This window comes from Kogia breviceps, chromosome 7 (genome assembly GCF_026419965.1).
Source record: "Kogia breviceps isolate mKogBre1 chromosome 7, mKogBre1 haplotype 1, whole genome shotgun sequence".
NCBI classification, from domain to species: Eukaryota; Metazoa; Chordata; class Mammalia; order Artiodactyla; family Physeteridae; genus Kogia; species Kogia breviceps.
Window position 1 is genome coordinate 96,469,801 of NC_081316.1, and position 27,031 is coordinate 96,496,831.

The window sequence follows — 27,031 nt, forward strand, 5'->3', positions numbered from 1 at the left end:
AAAGGTGAAGGGAATTTACCATACTATGCTTATAACTTTTCTTTAAATTTGAATTTTTTTCAAAATAAAAAGTTTTTAAAAAGCCATAGATGTCCCTGGGGTTTAAAACCCAGAAGCCTCAATGTGCAAGCCTGGAGCATGGTTCTGGTGGCTCAGGAAGAAAAGAATGAGAACTCCCACAAAGCAAAAGGTATCCTGTCATCAAGGTCATTTCAGTACATACCCATGGGTCCAAAGGTATCTAGATTCTCCTGTCATCACCAGCAAACTCCTACAAGGCAGCATAATGGGCACCGTGACACCATCTGGGTGCTTAAAATCCATGACAATCTTGAAGTAAAGATAAAAGCATAAAGATCAATCCAAAATGTCATGTACTCCAAGAATAAGAACGGTTCATTGATTCTGGCTATCTTTCTAGGCTAATAGAGATTAAAACATGGTAATGCTTATAGGATGGCATAGCACAGAGGTTCTCAAACTTAGTGTACTTAAGAATCAACTGAATGACTAAAAAACATATTTAATCCACAGAGAGACTCAGTAGATGTATCATGAGGCTCAGGAATCTGCACTTCTAACAGTCACCTAAGGAACTTATGATGTGGATGGTCTGAGGAGCATACATATACTATGCAAAACACTAGGGTAGTGGTCAAACACAAGGACTTAGGAGATGAAACATTCATATTCTGGCTTTTTCATTTACTGGCCATATGACTCAGGACAAGTCATTTAACCCTTCTGTGTCCAGTTTCCTCAACTCTTACAGGATTGTTAAATGGATATAAATTACAGTATCTGGCACATCATAAATACAAAAAACACTTATTATTCATAGAAATATTAATAATTCATAATATAAGGGAAAGTAACTATTAGATGCAGATTCTCATATAATCCATTTTGCCTTTAAAGTCATGCAACATTTTGGATTTTAGAGACTGATTTACAAGAGATAAACAAAGAACACAAGAGGATTTTCAGCAATTCTTCCTAAATTACGATCAAATATTATAAATAGCAACATATAAAGGTACAACAGCCAAGAAAATGTTTTTGTGCTCAGGAACCCAAACACTGATGACTTCAGTCTAAACACAGCAGCAGCTAACAAATGTGAATTTTAAAAAGGCATGTGACAGGGCTAAAAAATATTTAAATGAACAAATCAATCCATCTGAAAAATAAGTATGACAACCAAATATCAGTGGGATGAACATAATTTAGCATAGTACCTTCATTAAAGGTAAACTTAGCACAGAACCTGGCACCAAAGAAAGCATTCCATAACTGTTACCTACTATTATTAATAATAATATTGGATCAAATTAGATAATGCACATGAAAATTCTTTGTAAACTATACAAAATTATACAGATCTAAGCTGGTTTTTTCCCTTTCTCATTCGCCATTCCAATCTAAGTATGGAAAATAAAGTAAGATGATAGAATTTAATTTTCCAAACAATTATCTGTTCCAAATGATGACATATAATTTCAAATAGTCATACTCCAAAAGCATTCTATTTTATAAACACTGTAGATAAATTCTGAAGTTTTGGGCATGAAATGAAACTTCCCTGAAATGTATAAATCAAAGAAGATGGACTGACAGACAGACAGAGGGTGGTTAGATGAACAGATATTTAATAAAGCAAGTATATTAAAATGTTAACTGTAGTATCAGGTGGTGAGTATATAGGGATTCACTGTATAATACTATCAACTTTTCGGTATGAAAATTTTCATAATAAAATGTTGGGAAAAGGGGAGAAAAGCCCACTGTGGCCCATTTTTAAGCCATTATATATAGGCTTCAATTTTCTGAATAGACACCAAGGTCCACACATAAGAAAAAATAATAGCGTATTTATTAATTACATTATTAGAGATGATCAGTTGTGGCTTAAAGGAATGAAAACTGTCTGGGTAAAAATTCTTGATTGGAAAATATTCTGAGAGACTAGACTATAACTCATTCATTAGACAAATATTTATTAATCACTGTGTGAGGCATCAAAGACTCCAATGGTGAATAAGAGACATATTTTCTGCCTACCTGGAGATTACAGTTTCTGGCTAATTAATATTCCACGTGTTTTAAAAATACAAAATACATATATATTTGTGAAATTCAAACACATCCCCTCCTATCAACAGAGTAATGATTTTAAAATAGGGAAATCTCAGTTTAAACAAATGATTAGAACTGACAAGACAAATACAAACATGACACTAATTAATGTGGAAACATTTGTGCTGAAATATAAAAGCCAAATTTCAAGGAAGAAAAATACACTACCAAATAATCCAAATGTTATGGGAATTATGTTAGAAAATGTACAGAATACTTATTAATGATTATTATTGATGATCATTATTGATTTACTAGAGAAGCTCACAGAACTCAGGAAGACAGTTTACTTACTGTTTATCAATTTATTATAAAAGGAGATGATAAAGCATACAGATGAACATCAGATGCAAGAGATATATAGGACAAGGTAAGGAGTACAGAACATCCATGCCCTCTCTGGGCACACCACTTTCCCAGCACCTCCACGTGTTCATCAACCTGGAATCTCTCTATACTACTGGGATTTTTATGGAGGCTTCCTCATGTAGGCATGATTAATTATTAACTCCATTTCCAGACCCTCTCCCCTCTCTGAGGAGTTTTTGTGAATTTAAGGAAATGACTCTTATTTATAAAGTTAAATGTACATTTTCTATGAAAATCAAATTTCCCTTAAAATATTCCATCATAAAAATAAAGTATTATCAATATCATCACAATATATGTATCTGAAATATAATGCTTGTGGGACTTCTCTGGTGGCGCAATGGTTAAGAATCCGCCTGCCAATGCAAGGGCCACGGGTTCGATCCCTGGTCCGGGAAGATCCCACATACAGCAGAGCAGCTAAGCCTGTGCACCACAACTACTGAGCCTGAGCTCTAGAGCCCGCAAGCCACAACTACTGAGCCCACCTGCCACAACTACTGAAGCCCACGTGCCTAGAGCCCATGCTCTGCAACAAGAGAAGCCACTGCAATGAGAAGCCCATGCACCACAATGAAGAGTAGTCCTCACTCACTGCAACTAGAGAAAGCCTATGCGCAGCAACGAAGACGCAACACAGCCAAAAATAAATAAATAAATAAATATTTTAAAAATATAATGCTTGTTAAAGGCCCAAAAAAAAAAGATTTTTTTCAAAAATTCACTAAGGATTCACAATAAATAGTGCTTGCCAGAAACTGCTGAATCATTCTGCCCTGTGACAGCTTTGCTCCACAGGAGGTTTTTCCAATTATTCTTTTTGGCTTTACCTATATTCTTTATTTTCTGAGATGGCAGAGTCAATAAAGATCAAGTTCCCAGCAAGTTCATGGTAAGACAGGAGGGAAGCGGGCAGGGCACAATCATTAAAAGAACGACACAGCCATTGAGGATACAATAAAAACAAATCCGCCTAATTAGGCCCAAGATGGCAGAAGATTTGACTTCCAGTAGACCTTGAGCCTTATTATAATACATTAGCTTATTGTAACGCATTAGCATGCTAAATGACACACCCATAGGCACAAGGATGGTTCCCAGGCTGACCATAAAAGGCCAAAAAGTGGGCTGTGGCCCAGTTCCTGGAAATCTCCATCCCTTCTCCAAAACAGTTAGACTATTCCTCCCACTAATTAGCATATGTAATTACCCAGCCCATAAAAACTAACCACTCCCACAGCCTGGGACCGCCCCCCCCCACCTTCTGAGACTGACTACCTTCTGTCTATGGAATGTGTCTCTGTAAACAAGCTTTCATTTACTATGGCTCACCCTAGAATTCTTTCCTACATTGAAGCCAAGAATCCTCACTTGGTAGCCCATCCCAGGAACTCACCCAAGACCTGGGACATAACCATTCTCTCACACCCCCTTCTCCTGCAATAATGGGGCATGACTGAGGATAATGTTCAGTTCAAAGCAAACAAACAAAAACCCTAGACATTCTGATCTTATAAAACCTTTAACACAACAAATACAACAGAAGAAAAACCCCAGACACAGCTATCACTCAAGTATTTACTCAAGTTAAGATAAGATGCAGGGACTTCCCTGGTGTTCCAGTGGTTAGGACTCCAGGCTCCCAATGCAGGGGGCACAAGTACAATCCCTGGTCAGGGAACTAAGATCCTACATGCCGCATGGCACAGCCAAAAAAAAAAAGATAAGATGCATAACAGAAAGTACATGAAACAGATCTCCTCCATGTTGGCTAAACAGGAAAATGAAAAAATATATTGCTACTGGGAACACTTCTGAGAAAGAAGACAAACTTAATCCTGATCCTCATTGGTTAAAAATAGGCTGAGACCTTTAACCTTTTGAAACCCTTGAGGGTATATCAACAAGAGACAATAACAGGTAAAGAATGATGTGTGATTTATACAGAATGATGAAAGCTGAGAGGACAGAAGTGACTATATTTAGCTGGAGAAAATATTTCAAACCTGAGAATTTAGCAGACTAGAAAGAAGTCCACCCATTTCCCATAGCCTGCCAAATCTAAACCTTCTGTAGTTGCCCTAACTGGACCCACCTGTAACTGAGCAGGACCCTATGGGGCCTTCCTGGGACAGACCCGTCCCCCATATACTCTGCCTTAGCTCCTCTCTGAAGTACCAAGATAATAGTATCTGACACATATTTCCTGAGTTTTTTTACATGCTAAAACCACCACCAAAGGAAGAAATTAACTACTTAATGATTATGAGCAGGTAGCCTCCAAACCATCTGGCACCTAAGGATTGATCACCATCAATCAATCAGAGAATTGTGCAGAAGCTGATCACATATCCTGGGACACCCCTCCCTCACCTTGCCTTTAAAAAAGCTTTTCTGAAACCCTTCCAAGGCTTTAGGGTTTTAGAGCATGAGCCACCCATCCTCCTTGTATTAGCACCTTTACAATAAATGCTGCCCTTTCCCTCACCACAATCCAGTGTCAGCAGATTGGCTTTACTGCATGCGGGCAAGCAGACCCAAGTTTGGTTCAGTAACAAAATGAAGTAAGTTTGCTTTTTATTTTAAATAGCAAACAAGTGATTCCACGTACCTCATCATGGCCATGTCTGCCATGTTTGGACACGTGAGAAAGGAGAAAAGGAAAATGGGAGACACAACTGCAAGGATACAAGACAGAAGCTACAAACTACATACAGAGGAAGAAACACAACAATATCAAAAATGTCTGTTAACATACGTTCCCTGGATTTATAAATATAGAATCCCACCATATCATGAGATAATTAGTCCATTGTGAGGGAGAAGAGGAACCCTGAACATTTTTAGTAAAACAAATATAACTTTTTGTCCTTCCACAAAATATGATATTCCCAGAAGTATACTTTCCTAAGCTGAAAAGTAGCTGAAAGAGAAGCTTGTGGTATACCATATTTTTCCAAAGCAGAGGAATTAATAGGAATTTTGCCTAGGATATGTCGGAGACCAACAGCTGCTGTCAGTGACCTTTAAATCTCCTACCTATAGTACGTAAGTCTGCTTAGTTTCCATCCTTTAAGAAAAATTAAAATCAAGGACCACAACAAACCAGTTTCCCAACACTAGAAGCCATGAATTCATTTGCTAAATTCTTTGAAAACTGGAATCTCAAGATTATCAAGTCTTGTGAAACTCAGAGGAAGGAGACAATGGCAGTAACAACACACTCTGGAATCGATGCATAGGACATAGGACCTCCCATGTGAAAATGACTAAAGAAAAAAAAACGAGCTCTGCTCCCTTGTCCTACAGTCAGAAGCAATTTTCTAAAGTACAGGCCTTAATAGTCTTATCAAGAGGGGGGAAAAAAATCTCATACATGAAGTTGAGATGGTACCTTATGGCATATAACAGTGATCTGCAAGTAGTAGATGCAGCAGCTAAATACCGTTGGGGCCCAAGGAACTTATTTCTCACTGCTTCTGAGAGAGAGTGTAAGAAGCTGAGCATCATTTGATGTTTCTAGTGTGAAAACTTTCCTAGTTGATCAGATACCATGAATACATTTAGGGGACATAACTGGGAACTTGTCTACAGTATTGCCTATGTGAAACAAGCAAAATTAGATACGATTAAAAGTTTAAAAGAAAACACCACAAACAAATCTACTCTAGAGCACAGCGTCAGCAAATTCCACCTTTCAAACACAACTCTACCTTACAAAACTAGGTCTCAACAGCTGAATAATAGATTCTGCCCTCTCTTCCTCTTCACCCCCAAATACAGATGATTTTTCAATGGTTTTATCTGGCTGAGCTCAAGAGGAATGTAAAATTAAAGGAGAGGCCATCATTTAGTTTAATGGTCTAAGCACATTGCCAAATGCCATAAAAGAGAGCAAAATATACATTGCATAACAGAAAAAATAAGCTTGAAAATGAACAGATGCCCAATTAGAGGCACTTTAGCCGTCACTGAATATTCAATAGCTTAAACACCTATTAGATAATATGATCATGCTTATGTGTTTGCACTGAGACCACTTGCTACCAGCTCTCATTTATCACACTGTGGCTTCATTTGTTGCAGGTACTGTGAAGTGAAATCCACCACCATCCAAAAAAGGACTCTCAAAGCAAGATCAGTCACAAACCACCTCAGTAAAATTAAGTTTTCCTTTGTACATGATAAGGCTACATAGGTAATGAAACATTTTAGCTTAAATAAAAATTTTTTGGATTTTATCCTTATTTGTTAGATTCTATCTAGTAGATTATATTCCACAAATATTTTGGGGTGAATAAATGAATGAATAAATTCATCATAAATAATTTATTTGAAAAAATAGGCACAGGCTTCAGTAGTTGCAGCACGCAGGCTCAGTAGTTGTGGCGCACGGGCCCAGCTGCTCCGCAGTATGTGGGATCTTCCCGGACCAGGGCTCGAACCCACGTCCCCTGCATTGGCAGGCAGACTGTCAACCACTGAGCCATCAGGGAAGTCCTCTCCTCCCTCTTGGACCTCCCTCCCGCCACCCCCATCCCACACATCTAGGTCGTCACAGAACACCGAGCTGAGCTACTTGAGCTATACAGCAGGTTCCCACTATCTATTTTACACATGGTAGTGTATTTATGTCAAATCTAATCTCCCAATTCTTCCCACGTTCCCCTCCCCTCCCATGAACACATGTCCGTTCTCTATGTCTACATCTCTATTCCTGCCCTGCAAATAGGTTCATCTGTACCATTTTTCTAGATTCTACATAGATGCGTTAATATACGATATTTTTCTCTTTCTGGCTTACTTCACTCTGTATGACAGACTCTAGGTCCATCCACATCTCTGCAAATTACCCAATTTCGTTCCTTTTTATGGCTGAATAATATTCTATTGTACATATGTACCACATCTTGAAATGTCATTGGACATTTTGGTTGTTCCCATGTCCTAGCTACTATAAACAGTGCTGTAGGGGTACATGTGTCCTTTTCAATTATGGTTTCCTCAGGGTATATGCCCAGTAGTGGGATTGCTGGATCATATGATAGTTCTATTTTTAGTTTTTTAAGGAACCTCCATACTGTTCTCTACAGTGGCTGTATCAGTTTACATTCCCACCAACAGTGCAAAAGGGTTCCCTTTTCTCCACACCCTCTCCAGCATTTATTGCTTGTAGATTTTTTGATGATGGCCATTCTGACCAGTGTAAGATGATACCTCATTGTAGTTTTGATTTACGTTTCTCTAATAATTAGAGATGTTGAGCATCTTTTCAAGTGCCTCTTGGCCATCTGTATGTCTTCTTTGGTGAAATGTCTATTTAGGTCTTCTGACCATTTTTTAATTGGGTTGTTTTTTTGAAATTGAGCTGCATGAACTGTTTGTATATTTTAGAGATTAATTCTTTGTCAGTTGCTTCATTTGCAAATATTTCCTCCCATTCTGAGGTTGTCTTTTCATCTTGTTTATGGTTTCCTTTGCTGTACAAAAGCTTTTAAGTTGATTTCTATCTAAAATTGTATCTGCAGTTTTCACGGATTGCTTTAAATCACACTTTTGATAGCTTCTTTAGCAGTTCAAATAAAGTACAACTATTAAAAACAAGTCAATGAATAAACATGAACCTCTTATTCTTCATTTGTAAAGATACGGACATTACCCTCTACTGCTCAAAGTTGTTGAAGAGACTGAATCATATACTATACGTGAAAAAGTTTATCGCAATTCCAGACACTTACATTTTAGTTTTGTTTCTTTTATCTATAGCCTGCAGCTACTATCGTTAGCCACTAGATGGCAATGCTGCTACAGTAAATTATTGCAAAATGGAAGTCTGTATTTTATTTAACTTCTAAAAGTAAAATGTGTAAAAATTAACTTACAGTACTTTTCCTGGCATCTGATGAACTGATAGATAAAACTTTGGACACCTTAAAGAAGAGACTGTGATAATTTCACAGTCTGTAAGAAATGAAACTGTTAATGGTGCCTTCACATTTCATTTTTAAATCTTAATTCACTTGGATTAAGAAATGTGAGAAATCCTATGAAAAGGGCATTGTATAAGGTAAGGCATTTGTTGATAGCTAATAAAAATGTTTGAATATTTACCTCTGACCCCAAACTGAGAGAAACGATCTCATCCTCAAACGCAGAATGTGTGTCAACATGAGCGGGAATTCCTGAGATGGAAGATAGGATAACAGGTCACTTCATTTTTTCTTTTAGTAGATTTAAGACAACTCTAAATATAGCCTCACAGTATTACAGTGAAAACATCATTTGATAAACAGGAATGTACTGTAATTTTAGTTAAAAGGAAACATTTAAGGTGAATGTGAATAAAATTAAACTAAGTCTAAACTAAAAATATAACTTCATGTTAAAGCACCATTGTGACCTTACTGTAAAATCAAGATTTGAGAGTCGTTCCTTAACTAGGACATTTACCCAATCCCAGCCCAAGAGGAAGTGTGAAAGATAACTAACAAAGTCATTTTGACCTCTGAATACTGGATTCCCAAGTACTTGTAGAACAAAAACAACAGCCAGGTGTGAAGACTAATCTTATCAATAATTAAGATAAGGCTTCTTCCACCAGTACCTCATTCTATGTTAAATGAGTATCTCTTACTTGAAAGGAACTTTGCTACATGGTGAGAGTACCTAAAGCTAGTAAGACACAAGCTCTGTACTCAAGGAGCTTATAGACCAATGGAAAGACTGATAGGTAGATAAGCTATCATAAAACATCCTGATAAATGCAGAGAAGGAAAAAAACCCACAACTCCTGCCATTAATAAAACCCTCAATATCATTTGATTAGTACAAATATCAGATGAAGATGCTGCTAACAAGTGCAAAAAGTCAATAACCTAAAGATTTTTTACTAAAATGTCATCCTAGAATTGTCTTCCACATTCTCAACAGAAGAGAAAGAAGAGCATGATGATCCAACCGGTTAGCCTTCTTCTATGTACCTGTAAATTATTTGATTTCTTCCATTTTACATGCCTCCTTTGTTTTTAAAGCAATCTTCTCCCTCTCAAAAAAAATGTTGAGGGAGAACAAAAGAAAATCACAAATAGCAACTGTGTCTGTTTACACTTAGAGATGCAAACTCCTCAAGATACTGAGTGTAGAATTGCAAATGGATTGAAATCAACACAGGTAACAAACATAAGAAAATTAAAGAGTCAGTTCGAGCTAAAAAATACTATCTTTGATTTTAGAGAGTTATATAACCCACTTAGTTATGAAATATATGACTGGAATTTTAGAAGAAGAAATATTCACCATGCCCAGGTTCATACTGGTTAACAGTCAGTTGATCAGGTTTATGTTTAATGAAACCTTCCTTCAACCATTTCTCCAAAATGCTATCACAAATGTCCGGAAGACCTGAAACCAGTAATCATAAAGGTGAAACATATTAAAATATTTACTTTGCATGTTTTACCCAAGAATGAAAAAATAGTCACTATGATAAAAATCACACAGCTTTTAGTTTAGTGGTCAGATCCAAACATAACAGTAAACTCACAGGCAAAGTAAAATAAAAACAAAATTTTAAGAATCTTTTAAAGTTACTTTATTGATTTGATCAAATAAAATGTACAAAAGAACAATTTTGCAGACAACAATTTTGGAATTTTGTAAAACAGAAATAAGATTATAAAATTTACTATATCATATACTGGAAATTAGCCTGACCACTTTATTTTTGTTATTTTAAATTATTAATTTACTTTAAATTAATTATTTTAGGGCTTCCCTGGTGGCGCAGTGGTTGAGAGCCCGCCTGCTGATGCAGGGGACACGGGTTCGTGCCCCGGTCCGGGAAGATCCCACATGCCGCGGAGCGGCTGGGCCCGTGAGCCATGGCTGCTGAGCCTGCGCGTCCGGAGCCTGTGCTCCGCAACGGGAGAAGCCACAACAGTGAGAGGCCTGCGGACCGCAAAAAAAAAAAAAAAAAAAAAAAAAAAAAAATTAATTATTTTAAATTATTTCTTTTTAAAAAAACATGCCTTTCAAAGTGGAACTTACTTTTATTGGAGTCATAAGTGAGGCAAAGGAAATCTTTAAATAAGATGAAAGTCATAAAAATACAGATAAATTTAAATCCAACTTAGAATTCTACCAAAGGATTAATATCCTGATTATATAGTAAATTCTTATTAATATATTTGACCACCCATTAGAAAAAACTGGTAAAGAAGATAAAAAAGAATTCACAGAAAAGGAAATAAAAATGGCCAACCTCACTAGTAATCAGGTGATTATAAAGTTATAAGTTTTACAATATCACATGCTGCTAGGGGTAGGGGGAAGGAGGTACACACTTCGTGAGAGTGTGTTGGTATAGCTTTTTTAGGGTGAAATTTGTCAGTGTCTATTTATTGACATTTTTTTTTTTTTTTTTTTTTTTTTTTTGGTACGCCAGCCTCTCACTGTTGTGGCCTCTCCTGTTGCCGAGCACAGGCTCCAGACGCGCAGGCTTAGCGGCCATGGCTCACGGGCCCAGCCGCTCCACAGCATGTGGGATCTTCCCAGACAGGGGCATGAACCCATGTCCCCTGCATCGGCAGGCAGACTCTCAACCACTGCGCCACCAGGGAAGCCCGACATTTTTAAATTAACATAACTCTGACACAATTCTAATTTAGTAGTTTCCCTTGAGCAACTCTTGCTTTAATGCATAAAGAGGTGTATACAAAGATATTCACTGCAGCACAACTTGTAAAAGCTAAAAACTAGAAATAACCTAAATGTCTAGCAAAAGGAAATTAACTCAATAAGCTATTATTGAACATTCAATAAAATGAAAACCTATATAAGATCTCTAATACATACTGTGATAATGTGGTAATATATGAATATACAATTTATAACATACAATGTAATACTACGTGTTAACACCTATATACGTTTACAGGTTATTTGGATGTAAACTCATTTATAAGGATTGACATAGTATACACTAAACTGTTAATGGTACTACTTCTGAAGAGGAGTATGGGAGTATGGATAGTGTTCAAGAGAAATTAAATTTAACTTTATTTGTATGTATAACATTTTTAACACAAAACTACACTATTTAGTTAATTTAAATGGTTTAAATTTAATCAACTGTTTCATAAGTTTACCTACAAATGACAAATGAAAAATAATCTCAACCATGATATCCTATTAATTTTTTTCTGTACCAGCCCTTATTATTTATTAACAATTACTGGGTTTCCCTGGTGGTGCAGTGGTTAAGAATCTACCTGCCAATGCAGGGGAAACGGGTTCGACCCCTGGTCCAGGAAGATCCCACATGCCGTGGAGCAACTAATCCTGTGTGCCACAACTACTGAGCCTGCACTCTAGAGCCCATGAGCCACAACTACTGAGCCCATGTGCCACAGCTAGTGAAGCCTATGCACCTAGAGCCCATGCTCCACAAGAGAAGCCACCACAATGAGAAGCCTGTACACCGCAACAAAGAGTAGCCCCAACTCGCCACAACTAGAGAAAGCTTGCGTGCAGCAATGAAGACCCAATGCAGCCAAAAATAAATAAATAAAATAAATAAATTTTAAAATAATTTTTTTAATGTATTAAAAAAACACAACAATTACTTACCCCCAGGTAATGGCTTATCTTTATCTACATGGTTGTTCTCATAGTGGAATTCATAGCCAAAATGCTTTACTCTTCTATGTTTTAAGGATTTTTGAACTGTACGAAGAGAAGAAAGTAAACTATTTAGGAGAAAAAGAATTTCATTCCTCATATATTTCAAAGTCAACTTTATGAATAAGGATTGGTTTAGTAATGGTAACTTTTGTTAACTGCTAAATTATTGTCTTTAGTAAAATGAAACATTCTACCTCATAGCTGCTATTCTCTTAAGTCTAAAATTGAAACAAACTTTTAAGGGTTTCACCCAGTCAATCTGAAAGAGCTAAACATGCCCACTGCCACTCACAAGATTGATAATGATCTGGAAAAGAGTCAAAGTAACTAATTTGTAAATTTCTCCAGGAGCTTCTTACTACATTAGAATGATATGTTACTGAACTGCTGATTCCTCATAGATTTGTCTTAGGGTAGAGAGAACCAAATAAGACAATATAGGGTTGTCCCCGGGTATCCTTGGGGAATTGGTTCCCTCAAATACCAAAATCCAAGAACAATAAAGTCTCTTACATAAAATAGTGCAGTATTTGCATGTAACCTACATACAACTTTCACATCCTCCAACATGCTTTAAATCATCTCTAGATTACTTACAATACCTAGTACAATGTAAGTGCTATGTAAAATAGTTGTAAATAACAATGTAAATGCTATGTAAATAGTTGCCAACATGTGGCAAGTTCAAGTTTTGCTTTTTGGAACTTTCTGGAATTTTGCTTTTTTTTCCCAAATATTTTCAATCCATGGTTGACGGAATTCATGGATACGGAACAGATGACCAACTGTATATAAAACGGCTTATAAATGTTAGTTCCACAAATGCTGACTAATAAATATTAATCAGTTCAGAGTTTTAAATTGATACCTATATAAATGCTATTTATTATTAATGCTCTTACGAATTCTTGGTATGACTTACCTAACATTGTATCCAGGGTACTTTCAGTAATTTTGAGGAAATAGAGTTTTAATAAACCAAAGGAGGATGAGGCATTTTGCAGAAACTTTTAAATACCAGATTTAAAGTTTTACTTACAATTTTGATTGCCTGTATCTTCTGTCCAGTTAACACTTTCCAAAAGCATTTTCTCATCCTCAGAAGAAATAATGTCTTCTATTACCATGAGGCCTGGAGGCAAGGTTTGAAGCCCCAACTCTTTCCACTGTGCTGTGGGAAATGAAATTAAAATAGTCAAAATACAAAACTTAAAGTTCTCATAGACAAATAATTCTGTCCAATAGTCATTTATCAGTTCATAAAACCCCAAACCTCATTTTTAGAAATAAGAGTGCTGAAAGGCACACAACATATTAAAAACAGAAAAATAAAGGCCAAGATAAAAAATTATGGTACATTTTATCCACTGCAATTACCAATAGCAAATAGAACAGTATTTACTTAAATATTCTGTTTGAACATGATTAAGCCACTTTTTAAATCTCACTAAGAAAAAAAGGTTTCTCATAATATCTACAGTATGCACCTCCATAAACAAATCAGATTCTAAATATTGAATACAAAAATTTAAATACTCATTTTTGCTCCTATGGTCAAGTAATAGAAAAGTGTAAAACAACAGTATGGTGGTTTCTTAAAAAACTAAATATAGAGTTGTCATATGACTCAGCAATCCCACTCCTGGACATACATTAGGACAAAACTATAATTCAAAAAGATACATGCACCCCATTGTTCATAGCAGCACTATTTACAATAGCCAAGACATGGAAGCAAAATAAATGTCCATTGACAGATGAATGGATAAAGAAGATGTGGTACACACACACACACACACACACACACACACACACACACACACACACTGGAATACTACTCAGCCATAAAAAAGAATGAAATAATGCCATTTGCAGCAACATGGAAGCACCTAGAGATTATAATACTAAGGGAAGTAAGTGAGAAAGACAAATACCATATGATATCACTTATATGTGGAATCCAAAATATGACACAAATGAAACAGACTCACAGACATAGAGAATGCACTTGTGGTTGGTTGCCAAGGGGGGCGGGCAGTGGGAGAGGGATGGTTTTGGGAGTTTGGGATTAGCAGATGCAAACTATTATATAGAGAATGGATAAACAACAAGGTCCTACTGTATAGCACAGGGAACTATATTCAATATCCTGTAGTAAACTATTATGGGAAAGAATATGAGAAAGAAAATATATACGTATGTATACATACGTATATATTTTCTTTCTCATATTCTTTTCCATATATATACACATATATATATATAAATAACCGAATCACTTTGCTGTACACCAGACACTAACACAACCTTGTAAATCAACTATACTTCAAAAAAAAATACATTAAAAAAATACATCTGGACTTAATACAGGATTTCAAATAAAAAACACTCCAAAACTCATTTCATGCAATTTCTTACAGTGTTCAACATGCTGAATGGGGGAAAACCCAAGGACAATATTTTTTGATTAAGACTTATTCCTACAACATTGTAAAACAACTGTACTCCAATTTAAAAAAAAAACTTATTCCTAAAGCATACGATTTTCAAAAACTGATCACAAATATGAAAAAATCTAGTTTTCAAAATCTGAAAGCTTAAGTCAGATTTAAAATTAAGTACATATATGGATTTCCCCAGTAGCGCAGTGGTTAAGAATCCGCCTGCCAGTGCAGAGGCCATGGGTTCAATCACTGGTCCGGGAAGATCCCACATTGCCGCGGAGCAACTAAGCCCATGCACAACTACTGAGCCTGCGCTCTAGAGACCGCGAGCCACAACTACTAAGCCCACGTGCCACAACTACTGAAACTGGCGCACCTAGAGCCCAGGCTCCACAACAAGAGAAGCCACCACAGTGAGAAGCCTGTGCACCGCAATGAAGAGTAGCCCCCACTCACTGCAACTAGAGAAAGCCCGCGTGCAGCAACGAAGACCCAAGTGCAGACAAAACCAAATAAATTAAAATAAATAAATTTTTAAAGAAATTTTAAAAATTAAGTACCTGTAGACACTGAGAATTATAACTTCTAAAATATATCATTAAAGGAGTTAGTTTCCTTTGAACCTTATTTTATAAAACATAAATTTGATCATATTCTACTCACCTACCCACTCCCAGCATATCTAAACAAAACTCTTTGTCTAAATAGGTGGCAAATGAATATAATAGGAGGAGATCAGAAGTCTAAGTCAAAGTTCATCTCAATGTATCTCATTTCCATGGCTCAGTGGTGAAAAGATGTACTAATCCCTGCAGCAATTCTGTAAATCAGTCTGCAAAGCTTTTATTTAAATTAGTTAACTTAATTAATTTAAGTAAAATTAAATTTTAAAACCAAACAATCGTGTTGGACAGTACAGATATGAAATATGAACATATTTCCATCATCACAGAATGTTCTACTGGACATCGCCACTCTAAAGCTTTGCGGATCTTTGGTAGCTAAAGCTGCTCCTCCATAATCATGAACCTTGGCATGTAATCATTTGGATCACAATTAATTCCTAAGTGATTAATTGAAAGCTTCTGGGTAGACACTATAAAATAAATTGGTGATCTAAATCCTCAACAATACATTTTGAAAGACACAATTAGATAGCAGGGCTCCAAAATAACATGCATACATAATAAATATAGTTAGGTTGGTAAGCTATGTCTAAATCACCTCCCTTAAACTACTAGTCCCATGCCTGTACAAACTAGGCATTTAAAGAATGTTTGTTAAACAAAAAGGGGTTGCTTAACTGACATTCAATTTGGTTTCACAATAACTGAAACTTCCAACTGAGGTATGAAAAGAAAACTCACATAAAAGCAAAAACCATTTTTAAAAAGATACCTGTATGATATACCTTTTTCCACAAAATTCAAGTACAGAATAATCTTTTGTCCTAAGTCATCCACTATTACTTTTCCATTGAGAGTATCATAGGCTTTCTTGGATTCTTCTACAGTTTTGTATCTTACAAATGAGTAGGGCTTATTAGGTGGCATTAAGAGAGCATCCACCAATCCACACTTCTCTAACACCGGGAACAGTTGGTTCCTACTCACTCGGTTACCTAAACCACCATTGGCAACAATCAGGCTCTAAAAAAAACAAAAAAAGAAAGTAACATGAGCAATTGATATCAACCTGTTATTTTTAAATTTAATTTAAAAATAAGATATTGTAAATAATACTGATTTTTAATAGCCTTTACAGTAAAATATTCATTTCTTAATGACCATGTACATACAAATTAAAAGATAACTTTCACTGTACATAAGTTTAACATAATGAAACAGAAAGAGGAGGCAGAGAGAAGAAACAAGGATTTACATAATACTTGCTTTTTTGCTAGACACTGTGCTATATGTTTTTACCTACTCAATCTTCATTAACATAATCTTCACAACAATCCTACAAAGTGGGTAATATAAGCCCCACTTCATTCAGAAAGAAACTAAAAATCATAAAAATGAGGTTAAGGTGGTGATTAGTTGGAGCTGGGTTTCAAATTTTCTTCTGTCAGTTTCCAGAATCCATATTTTTTATATAACTATTATACAATGTTTACTAAAAACTAAAGGTAAAGGTACTGGCTGGAAGAAAAAAACAATTACAAGTTCTATTGAACATAAAACAGGAAAAATTTCCTCTGTATGTGGGTTATTCAGTCATTTTGCAATTAAATTTTTTTCTTTTGTAAATATCATGCTTACTTCCTGTCATTTGCAATCCTGTTTAACTTTACTCAAGGAATTAGGTAGGGGAGGTCTCCTATTTTTATTCTGATGCTTATGGCCTAGTGCCATTATAGTCTCTGTACTTAAAAAACATTCTACACAGCATTAAGATCTTTAAACTCTGTAGCATAACAAAAGTAAACAACTGATGGCCTATGCTCATCAGTTTCATCATTTATACCAGGTATTAGCAAAACTTTTCTGAATAGGGCCAGATAGTAAATATTTTAAGCTTCACAGGTCATATAAGCCTCTGCCACAGTCTTGTTTTATTCTTAAACAACCCTTAAAAATGTAAAACTCATTCTTAGCTCACAAGCCAGATTTGACCTGAAGACAGTAGTCTGCCAACACCTGATTTATATGAAGCCGGAGTGTAGAACATAATGTTTTAGCTTCATATGCATAAAATGGGAATATCTAGAACCCTATTTTAAAAGAATATAAAACAATTATTATAAAATTGGATAATAAGTAAAGCTCTGTTCTTTCATGGGGCAGCCAATACTTTATATGTATGTAAGTATACACACACACACACTAATAAACACATTAATACAATACTATAAAATATGGTATAAAATTTAGTCTCAGATGGCTTGTCCTGGACCTCATTCAGTGAAGTTATAAATTAAAGTACCAGAATAGCTTGGTCATATGTAGCCACAATTACAAAAACATTTCCAATATTCCCAAATCTAAGGAACTGCAAAGGTTTTGTAAATGTCAAGGGTCCACTGTCCCATCTAGGAACTGGGGAAAACAATGAGGTGACTTAAGGAATACTAAGGGTCCTCAAAAATGCTATCCAAGTGAGTTGTGGGCAATGCTAAAGGCAAACCACACAAAAATGAGTGCCATGGTAGAGGGAAGGGAGGAACTTATTTATTATTACATGTGAGTTATATAATATAATGAAATGCTTAATTTAATAAACAGTTGTTCAGCCAAGCAATTTTTTCAGTAATATGAAGAAGAGAATTCAGACTTTAAGTTATCTTCAGTCCTGATAATCTGAGGTTAATGGCTCTAGAAAAATCTAACAATCACTATAAAGTTGTACAAAGGCACCTTGTACTTATACAGTGAAAAAAGCATTTGTTGTCCCCTAGATAGAAAATATATAATTGGAAGTCCATCTACAATTGTTTTCTCTTCCTTTAAAAATATTGAAGAGAAAAAAATAATCAAGTCCAAATAAAATGACACTTTGGAAGCCATGAAGGTGAGATTAAAGCTTCTAGAGGTCTGAAGAAAAAAGTCAACCTCAACCAGAAACAAGTTTCAGAGGCAGCAAAGAAACTTAACCCATTTCTTTTCTTACCACTTGTCTTCACAACCCCTGTAAGGGGAAAAAAGCCAGTTATGCTTGAGAATTGATGAAAATAGGGTATGTCATAAATCTTCTGAATGCCTCACAGCCTCAGTGGGTCTTGGCAGGAAGTGTGTGCAGACATTAATTCTAATCTATTATCTACTCCATCTTTTTTTGAGGGATTTGGTTTAAATTCTCTGTAGTTATTGGGTTTGGTGTTTTTTTATGTATATGTGCTTTTATTGAAGGTGTACTTCAGGAAAGGAAAAGTCCTCCATGATGCTGGTTTTTTGGATGATACCTTACAACTGTTTCTTCAGTGATGAGCGCTTGATGAAGATTTTGCACCTGCAAAGCACACTGCTCCTCCGCCCCATCCAGGCACTCCTGCCCTCCATTGCAGAGTCAGGCCACAGGAATGAATCTGCCGCCACAGGCAGCTTGCCTCATCACATTACACTGTACTTCATCGGTCACGGAGCCCCCGAGCCCCCAGCGTGGCCAGCACGGGTGGCAGGAGCAGAAGGAGCACCCGACGTCTTGTGGCCGCGAGGGAACAGTGCAGGAACCTGGGCGTGAGGCTCGTTGTGCATGGATGCCAGGGGTGAGAGGGCCTGAAGTTATTATATTGAAGAAAATCTAAGTTTGGACCTTTTACCTGCTAATATTAAATCTCCCTAAATAGGGCACTCACTCCTAAACTATGATGCATTACAGAAGACAGAAAAAGCATTAGAGAAGAATACTGGTCTGAGAATCAAGAGGTCTAAATTTTAATCCCAGCTTCACCTCCTAAATTGTATGTCTTTGGTCCTCAGTTAGATACTAGCTAGCTAAGCTGCCTTACTACTGTTATCCTATATCTTTAAAACCAGAAAGAATATGGTAAGAATACTTTACATTCATGTATTTAATGATGAAGAAGTACTATCATATACATGTTCTCTAGAATGTAACAATCCAAATAAATAAAAAGTATGTAATACTATGTCCTTACAAATGAAGAAAGCTGAGGTCAAAGGGTACTGCTCATGTACAAATACGTGGAGAAGCTAAGAGTTAAAATAAGTTCTTCTCATTCATAGCCCAGGAAGAGTTGTGTGTGTGTGTGTGTGTGTGTGTGTGTGTGTGTGTGTGTGTGTGTGTAAGGGGGGTTGGGGGATAGGGAGTATGTATACATACATACATATTTATCATTTAATCATTGCCCATCAGAAAATAAAAAGGCTTTGTAAATAAGGTCTCATAAATAAGAAGTGTTTCACAGCATATAATCAAATACTTTATAATAGAGATGAAGTTAGGAATAGAAGAAAGAAGACTGCATTAGGGTACAAAAGATCTAGCTTTAGGTTTCTATTCAGCACCTTATATCAATGGACATATCACAACCTTTCAGAACCTTAGTTTTCTCATCTACCTCATAAGGATTTCTAGGGAATTAAATATAATAATGAATATAAGTATGCTTTGTAAACTGTAAACAGTTGTATAGTGTTATTGTTATTAATACAGAATTACAACTTCCTCTAGTTCAACCAACACAGTCAGTGGAAATTCAAACTATACTAGGCTATGTCCCAAAATAGAAAGTTAGCAGGTCCTATCATATGTATATTTAACACAGATCGTAACACATGATGGAACAATTATAGCCTTCTTCTCTAAGCAATTATTAACAGATATTACTTAGAACACACTAACATGGCAATACATTCATATTCAAATGATAATAATAGTTTTAGGTCACCTGAGTAGCATAGGATACTGTCTCAATGCCTTCATGTCTCAGCAGAGTATGCCTGGCTTTAATCTGTTTCCTTAGGAACTTCTTCTCAGTTTTACTGAGTTTGTAATTACTTTGATGGTTGCTGTCCATGGCAATACTTAAAAAATAAAAAAAGTATAAAATGTCAACCTTAAAGAGTCCCAAGAAACAGTTATAATAATACTATTCATGTATTTTATAGTTTATAAATATTTCTATGTGATAATTTTTAAATGGTTACCATACTTGTCACCAACCAAGAGACATGAGAACAAACAGATGCATGGACAATAAAAGAATATTTAAGAAGGTAACAAAGAAGCAAGAACATCTAATAGCATCTCTGGTAGGTTCTACAAAACATGTCAATGCTTTAGTGCTATTAAGTGAGCTATTTTCGCATATGCGATCCCTTTACTTATGAAGTCCTAGGTAAAATGTGCCACAAACAAATCTCACAACATAATGTTAGGAAAGGAAAAAAAGAAGAAACAAACAAACAGACAAAATTTACAGAAGAATATACAGTATGATTCCATTATATAAAGTTCAAAATCCCAAAGTAAGCCATATGTTGTTTAGAAATACATATATAGCATAATGCAAAGAAAAGCAAGGAAATGATAAACACAAAGTTCAGGAGAGAAGTTATTTCAGGGGGGGAGAAGAGACCGTGATATGAAAGGGACACATAGAGGCATCAAAAGTATTTAAGCTAGATGGTGGTTTAGGTGTTTGTTTTTTTATTTTTAAGCTATATGTTATATATTTTTGTATCTATAATTTTTAAAATAACAGGTGTAAGAAGCCCATAGAATTGTGTTTTTATTATTTTTGAAATATGTCAATCAGCAAGTAGTTATTGACTGCTATTCCAAAAAAGGTCTTTGCACTATCCAAATCAGCACCCTACATCATGCTTTATTGCAGAAGTCTATTTTATTTTGTTCACAGAATTTAACACAATTTGTGATGATTAATTTGCTGTCTTAATTCCTCCATCAGGATGTAAACTCCAAGGAATGCCAGCACACAGTAGGTGCTCAACAAAAATTTGTTGAAGGGATAAACAAATGATAATGAGTGAATACACACATGCCTACTTATGGTCTCAGCACTATACAGCATACAAATACAATACATAGTTTATGCTTTCAACCAGTTTATAAGTTAGTTGAGGAAAACAAACATTAAACAATGAAAGAATATGATGTGTCTTTAGATAATTAAGTGTTAATGGTCTTTAGATGTGATACAAATCTGAGACAAAAAGATAAGATCAATGTCAACTGGAAAAGTTTGGGAGAAAGAACTTCAAAACAAAAGGGGACTTGAGCTGAGTATCAAAGGACAAGAAATATAGAGTCATATGGAAGGGAGGGTATCCAGTGAGGCAATAAAGAACAGAAGCTAAAAACAGAAAGAGATGTGTCTGGCAAAGACAGTGAGTAGTTGACATAATTTTTTAGAGCAGAAAATGTTGGCTGATCCACCGATTCCACTCTTCACCCAATTGAAAGTCTTCAAAGTTAGCAAATGAAATAAGTTTAAGAAGTTAAATAAAATCATATTCCAGGGACTTCCCTGGTGGCGCAGTGGCTAAGAATCCGCCTGCCAATGCAGGGAACACAGGTTCGAGCCCTGGTCCTGGAAGATCCCACATGCTGCAGAGCAACTAAGCCCGTGAGCCACAACTCTAGAGCCTACACTCTAGAGCCCACAAGCCACAAATACTGAGCCTACATGCCACAACTACTGAAGCCCGTGCACCTAGAGCCCATGCTCTGCAACAAGACAAGCCACCGCAATGAAAAGCCCGCATGCCCCAACGAAGAGTAGCTCCCGCTCGCCGCAAACAAGAAAGCCCGTGTGCAGCAATATAGACCCAACACAGCCAAAAATAAATAAATTTACTTTTTAAAAAAATCATGGGCTTCCCTGGTGGCGCAGTGGTTGACAGCCCGCCTGCCGATGCAGGGGACACGGGTTTGTGCCCCGGTCTGGGAAGATCCCACATGCCGCGGAGCGGCTGGGCCCGTGAGCCATGGCCGCTGAGCCTGCGCGTCCGGAGCCTGTGCTCCGCAACGGGAGAGGCCACAACAGTGAGAGGCCCGCGTAACGCAAAAAAAATAAAATAAAAAAATTTTTAAAAATAAAATAAATAAATCATAATCCAAAACAGCTCTCAAACAGTCAAAACTCTAATTATTAATCTTTATGTATAGAGAAAAATGCTGAGACTGTTGAAAGAACGGCCAGTAATCCAGTTTAATAATACATGGAGCACATGTGATAGGAGGTAAGGCCAGTAAAACAGGCTGGCTGGACAGCACAATAGGGAAATGAGAGGCAAAAGGACTTGCAATAACCCTGCTTAACAAGTAGAAATGCTGGCCTTATCTAGGGTGAAGGCTGTAGGAAGAAAGGAAATAGGGAGAAATAGGCAAAAGAAAAGTTCAAGAATAATAAATAGCCCTGATGACTACTCGGACATGAGGGAGAGAAGAATCAGAGATCAGTTACTAACAGGACAGAGCCTGAGTGACTGAGAGGTTAGTGATGTCATTCCAAAACTGGAAAGTCAGAAGAGGGTCAGGAAGAGCTGCTCAGTAAGGGAGGTGACAAGTCAGATTTAGGATATAATATGTTTGAAGTACTGTTAAGATACACAGTTTCAATGTCTGGCTGGTAGATGAAAAACATAAAGTGGCAAAATGAGAAGAAATGAGGTTAGAGAGAAAGCTTTAGGAGTCATCGTTACACAGGAAGGGGACAGCTGAATATATATTTTTAACATGGCACTAATTATAATTATTTGTTCTAATGTTTGTCCCCTTCCACTAGACTATGAGCTCTTTGATGACAAGAATTAAATCATATTTTTGTTTCCCCAGAGCCTCCTTCAGTTTTTTGAGACAGTATAACACAGTGTTTAGGGGTCCAGGTTCTAGGTTCAAACCTCAGGTTTACAATTTACTAGCTATATGACCCTGTGCGAGTTACTTACTTATTTCTGTGCTTAGGTTTCTTCACCTATAAAACAGGAAAAATAGTGCCTATTCTTGGCACATAACTCCATCCAAACGCTGTACTAAAAAACTTCACCAAATTCTAGCTTATAGCAGCATAAAGCCATACCCTAGGATGACCCCAGCTCCCCATTAAAATGGCTGCCTGAGAAAACTTAAAATGCTGCCTGGATATTTTACTATTTGTTCTAACATCTCCCCTAACAATAGGCCCCTGACCTCCGTTCTTTTTTAAAGCACTTATTCAAAACGGCTTACAGGACTTTCCTGGTGGCACAGTGGTTAAGAATCCTCCTGCCAATGCAGGGGACACGGGTTCGAGACCTGGTCCAGGAAGATCCCACATGCTGCAGAGCAACTAAGTCAGTGAGCCACAACTACTGAGCCCACATGCCACAACTACTGAAGCCTGCGCACCTAGAGCCCGTGCTCCGCAACAAGAGAAGCCACCACAATGAGAAGCCCGCGCACCACCATGAAGAGTAGCCCCCGTTTGCCGCAACTAGAAAGAAAGCCCGCATGCAGCAGCAAAGACTCAATTCAGCCAAAAAATAATTAAATAAAAATAATTAATTAAATAAAATTGCTAAAAAAACCCAGCTTACAATTGTGAACATGTATCTCCTGCAACTCGACATGTCTCTCTCAATGAAAACCATTCCTTTGAAATGTTTTATATTTTGTTTTTGTTTTTGTTTTTGCGGCACCATGTGGCTTGCAAGATCTTAGTTCTCCCACCAGGGATTGAACCTGCGCCCTCCGAGTGAAAGCACAGAGTCCTAACCACTGGCCTGCCAGGGAATTCCCCCTTTGAAATGTAACTGTCAGGAAGGACAGGGCCTCTGTCTCTCAGTCTCTGTGACAAGATGGAATCCTAACTTTGATAACTGCCAGCTGGCCTAACTGCATTTACACTGACCCACCCTTTATAATTTTTTACTTCTCCGACTCTACTGAGCACCCACACACACACCCTAATCACTTCCACACAAATTGGAATGGAGTTTAGCTCTTTCTCCTACTGTCAATAATTACTAAATAAAGTCTGTTTTCACTGCTTTAACTAATGTCTGGCTGTGTTATTCTTTGACACTATCTCATAACTTTGTTAAAAGTATTAAATACGTCTACTACTAAATTACTGTTAATTTCCAGAAGAGCCAGATAAGACTTGTTTAAGACCAAGAAAAGCTGAGGGCCCTCAAAGGAATTATCTTATTGCCACTCCATTCCAAGATCATCATTTTTGCAGTTAGTAATGAAGAACAGGGATGAAGCCACTAATAAGAATTTTTTTCTAAATATGTTACATGAGCAAAGACTGTAAAGTAGAAGAAATGAGAAGAAAGATGATGCTGAATACATTTTTTAAAGTCTGACACTTAGAGTCCAGTACCAGTAGACGGAGCCTCATAATCACATATCTGTCATCCCCTTTCCCTTTTCCTTCCCTCAGTGAGGCAATATTACTACATGTGAAGAAAGACCAGTCGAGTCACCTCACCAAGGAATAGGCTGATACCAGCTGCTGAGATGTGGAGGTGCCCCTTTCTAACAAGGCCACTTCCCTGGCCAAGGGATTTCCACTATTGCACAAAGGCTTGCATGCTCCTTGCCATGTTATGGAACTGTTATGGGATGTTACAGGAGCCAGGTCACTATTTATTAGAATACCAGCCATGCTGAGTCCAGCCTAAGCACACTCTCCATAGGATAATAAGGGTTTAGAAATCACATCTGCTCTGTTAGTAAGTTTAACCCCAACACATCCTATTGGATATTGCCTAAATGGTAATAGTAATATGTGTGTCTATGCTCTCCTTAAATAAGACAGCCTAAATGAACCAAGCAGTATAGACAAATGTTCCTGTGCTTGTATGTAAATTAAATTTAATTAATAGCAAACATTGGAAACAACTTCAATTCCTATCAAATGAGCCCTGGTTATAAAGTACAGTACAGGTATACAAATTATACATACAGGTTTCTAGGACATACAAGATATCAGTGATATGGGTTGCCACCAGGAAGGGAAAACAGGTAGAGTAGGTACAGGAATGAGAAGCTCCTCTTTTGTAAGTTTTGAATTTAGCAGCTATTCAAATTGCATTACCTATTTAAAAACAAATTTTTTTAATGATTAGGAAAAACTGACCCATCACTTGTCATATCACCTCATTTTAATTATTTGAAGAATACCTACTCTATATTTTCTAATGCCCTCAGTCATTGTGTTTATTCTATCTTCCTCCTTTAACTTACTAGAAAGTAAGCTCTATGAAAGTAGAGATTCTGGGACTTCCCTGGTGGTCCAGTGGTAAAGAATACACCTTACAATGCAGGGGATGAGGGTTCAATCCCTGGCGGGGCAACTAAGATCCCACATGCTGCAGGGCAACTAAGCCCTCGCGCCACAACTACTGAGCTCGCGTGCTTCAACTAGAGCCCTCGTGCGGAAAACTACAGAGCCCAAGCACCCTGGAGCCGGTGCACCACAACCAGAGAGAAGCTCACGCAACAAAAAGATCCCGCATGCCTCAACGAAGATCCCACGTGCCTCACCCGAGCAGCCAAAAATAAAATAATTAAATAAATAGATAAGAAATAAGAAAAAAAGAAAGTAGAGATTTTTTTTTGGTCTGTATTAATTCACCCTGTAGCACTCAGCACGTAGAGCAGGACCTAGCACCTAGGAGTTACTCAATAAACGTTTACTGAGTAAGCCTAAAATTATTAAACGTGCCATCTTACCTCCTAAACCTCTTCGCCAGGATTCTGAGTTTGGTGGCCCTCTTCAATGTTTTCATTAATATCTAATGTGTATCTCTATCCCTGCAATTTTCACATTATAATTACCTGTTTGTGTGCTGGGCTCACCCAGAAGGCTGTGACCTACTTGAAAGCACAGAACTTGAGTGCCTAGAGTTCAGCAAGTACTCAGTAAATATCTGTTAAATGAAATCAGCCAAAACTATAGGCTCACAGTACCAGAAGCCCAGGGGTCTCCGGTTTTACTCAAAAAAGAGCATAGGAAGATTCAGCTTTGTAAGCTACCAGACCACCAGCAACATCCTTTCTTCACTGCATTGGCAGGGTCAAAAAAAAACCTGAAGCTAACACCACTGGCCAACACTCCCCAGGTTGCAACCGCCTGTCTCCAACCCCCAAAGAAACAGAAGATTGACACAGACACCACGTGAGCACCCGCAACAAATACAAGCACGTGCACCTCAAACTCTGACAGGAGCACCCCACGCACAGACACCCTACTGCCCACGGACCATCCCTCCTCTCCCTGGTGAGGTCCGAAGCCCTTGAGGCAGATAGAGGAGACCGGAAGAGGCCAACTAGAGAAAACGGCGATTTGCATCCATCATGCCCGCCAATAAGAAGTGCCACAAACCTCCGCCTTGACTCAGGCTGGGTTCTCACCACGCGGGTGCTTTCTCCTTCGGCAGCTTCTCCCACTCTATCCCAAAAAGCCGCAGAGGGCACCAGAACGTCAACTCTCCTGGGCGCAGCCATGTTGGAGAAAACTGCACTACATTTCCCATGAGTCTGCGGGGAGATGACCGACGTTCCCACAAGCCCTTTCGCCTCCCAGAGTGTTTAGTGCTGCTTTCTCTGCCAAGAGTCTTGACCGGTGAAGGGCTTGCTCTCCATTACAGTGAAAATTAGGTTGACTTTTAGGGCGGCATAGCAAAGGTTGTTAGTGCAGCTTATTTGGGGTAGCTCCCAAATGGACACGGTCAAACAGGTTTCTGTCCCTCGGTCCCTGAGTAATGCCCCCCTCCGCCTTGGGCTTTGTGCATCTTACCTCCTGAGTCTTACGGGAATGGGAGAGAAGCCTGGGGTTTGAAAGATGACACCGCATAGGCAAGAGAGTGGGAGGTGAAAATGCGTGAATGAGCCAGGGGAATGGTGAATACTACCAGGTGATAGATGTGTGGAAGAATGTTGAGGAGATAGAAGAGGAAAGATGGGCTGTGCTACATTTTAGA

General features: G+C 37.5%; 1 protein-coding gene across 2 annotated transcripts in view; it reads right to left on the reverse strand.

Moving 5' to 3' along the window:
• ALKBH8 (alkB homolog 8, tRNA methyltransferase) overlaps positions 1–26,586 on the reverse strand; it is a 62,223-nt gene extending 35,637 nt beyond the window's left edge. Inside the window, exons 1-8 of one of the 2 annotated variants that reach the window (XM_059070359.2) lie at positions 26,434–26,584; positions 19,984–20,119; positions 16,042–16,279; positions 13,226–13,357; positions 12,133–12,228; positions 9,802–9,906; positions 8,617–8,687; positions 224–330 (exon numbers count right to left, since the gene is read on the reverse strand). In XM_059070359.2, the coding sequence (XP_058926342.1) occupies positions 224–330; positions 8,617–8,687; positions 9,802–9,906; positions 12,133–12,228; positions 13,226–13,357; positions 16,042–16,279; positions 19,984–20,119; positions 26,434–26,555 (1,007 nt within the window). In that variant the 5' untranslated portion in view covers positions 26,556–26,584. Of the gene's footprint in view, positions 1–223; positions 331–8,616; positions 8,688–9,801; positions 9,907–12,132; positions 12,229–13,225; positions 13,358–16,041; positions 16,280–19,983; positions 20,120–26,433 lie in introns of both variants that reach the window. The other variant, XM_059070362.2, reaches the window with a different exon arrangement.
• Positions 26,587–27,031: the final 445 nt, after the last annotated feature.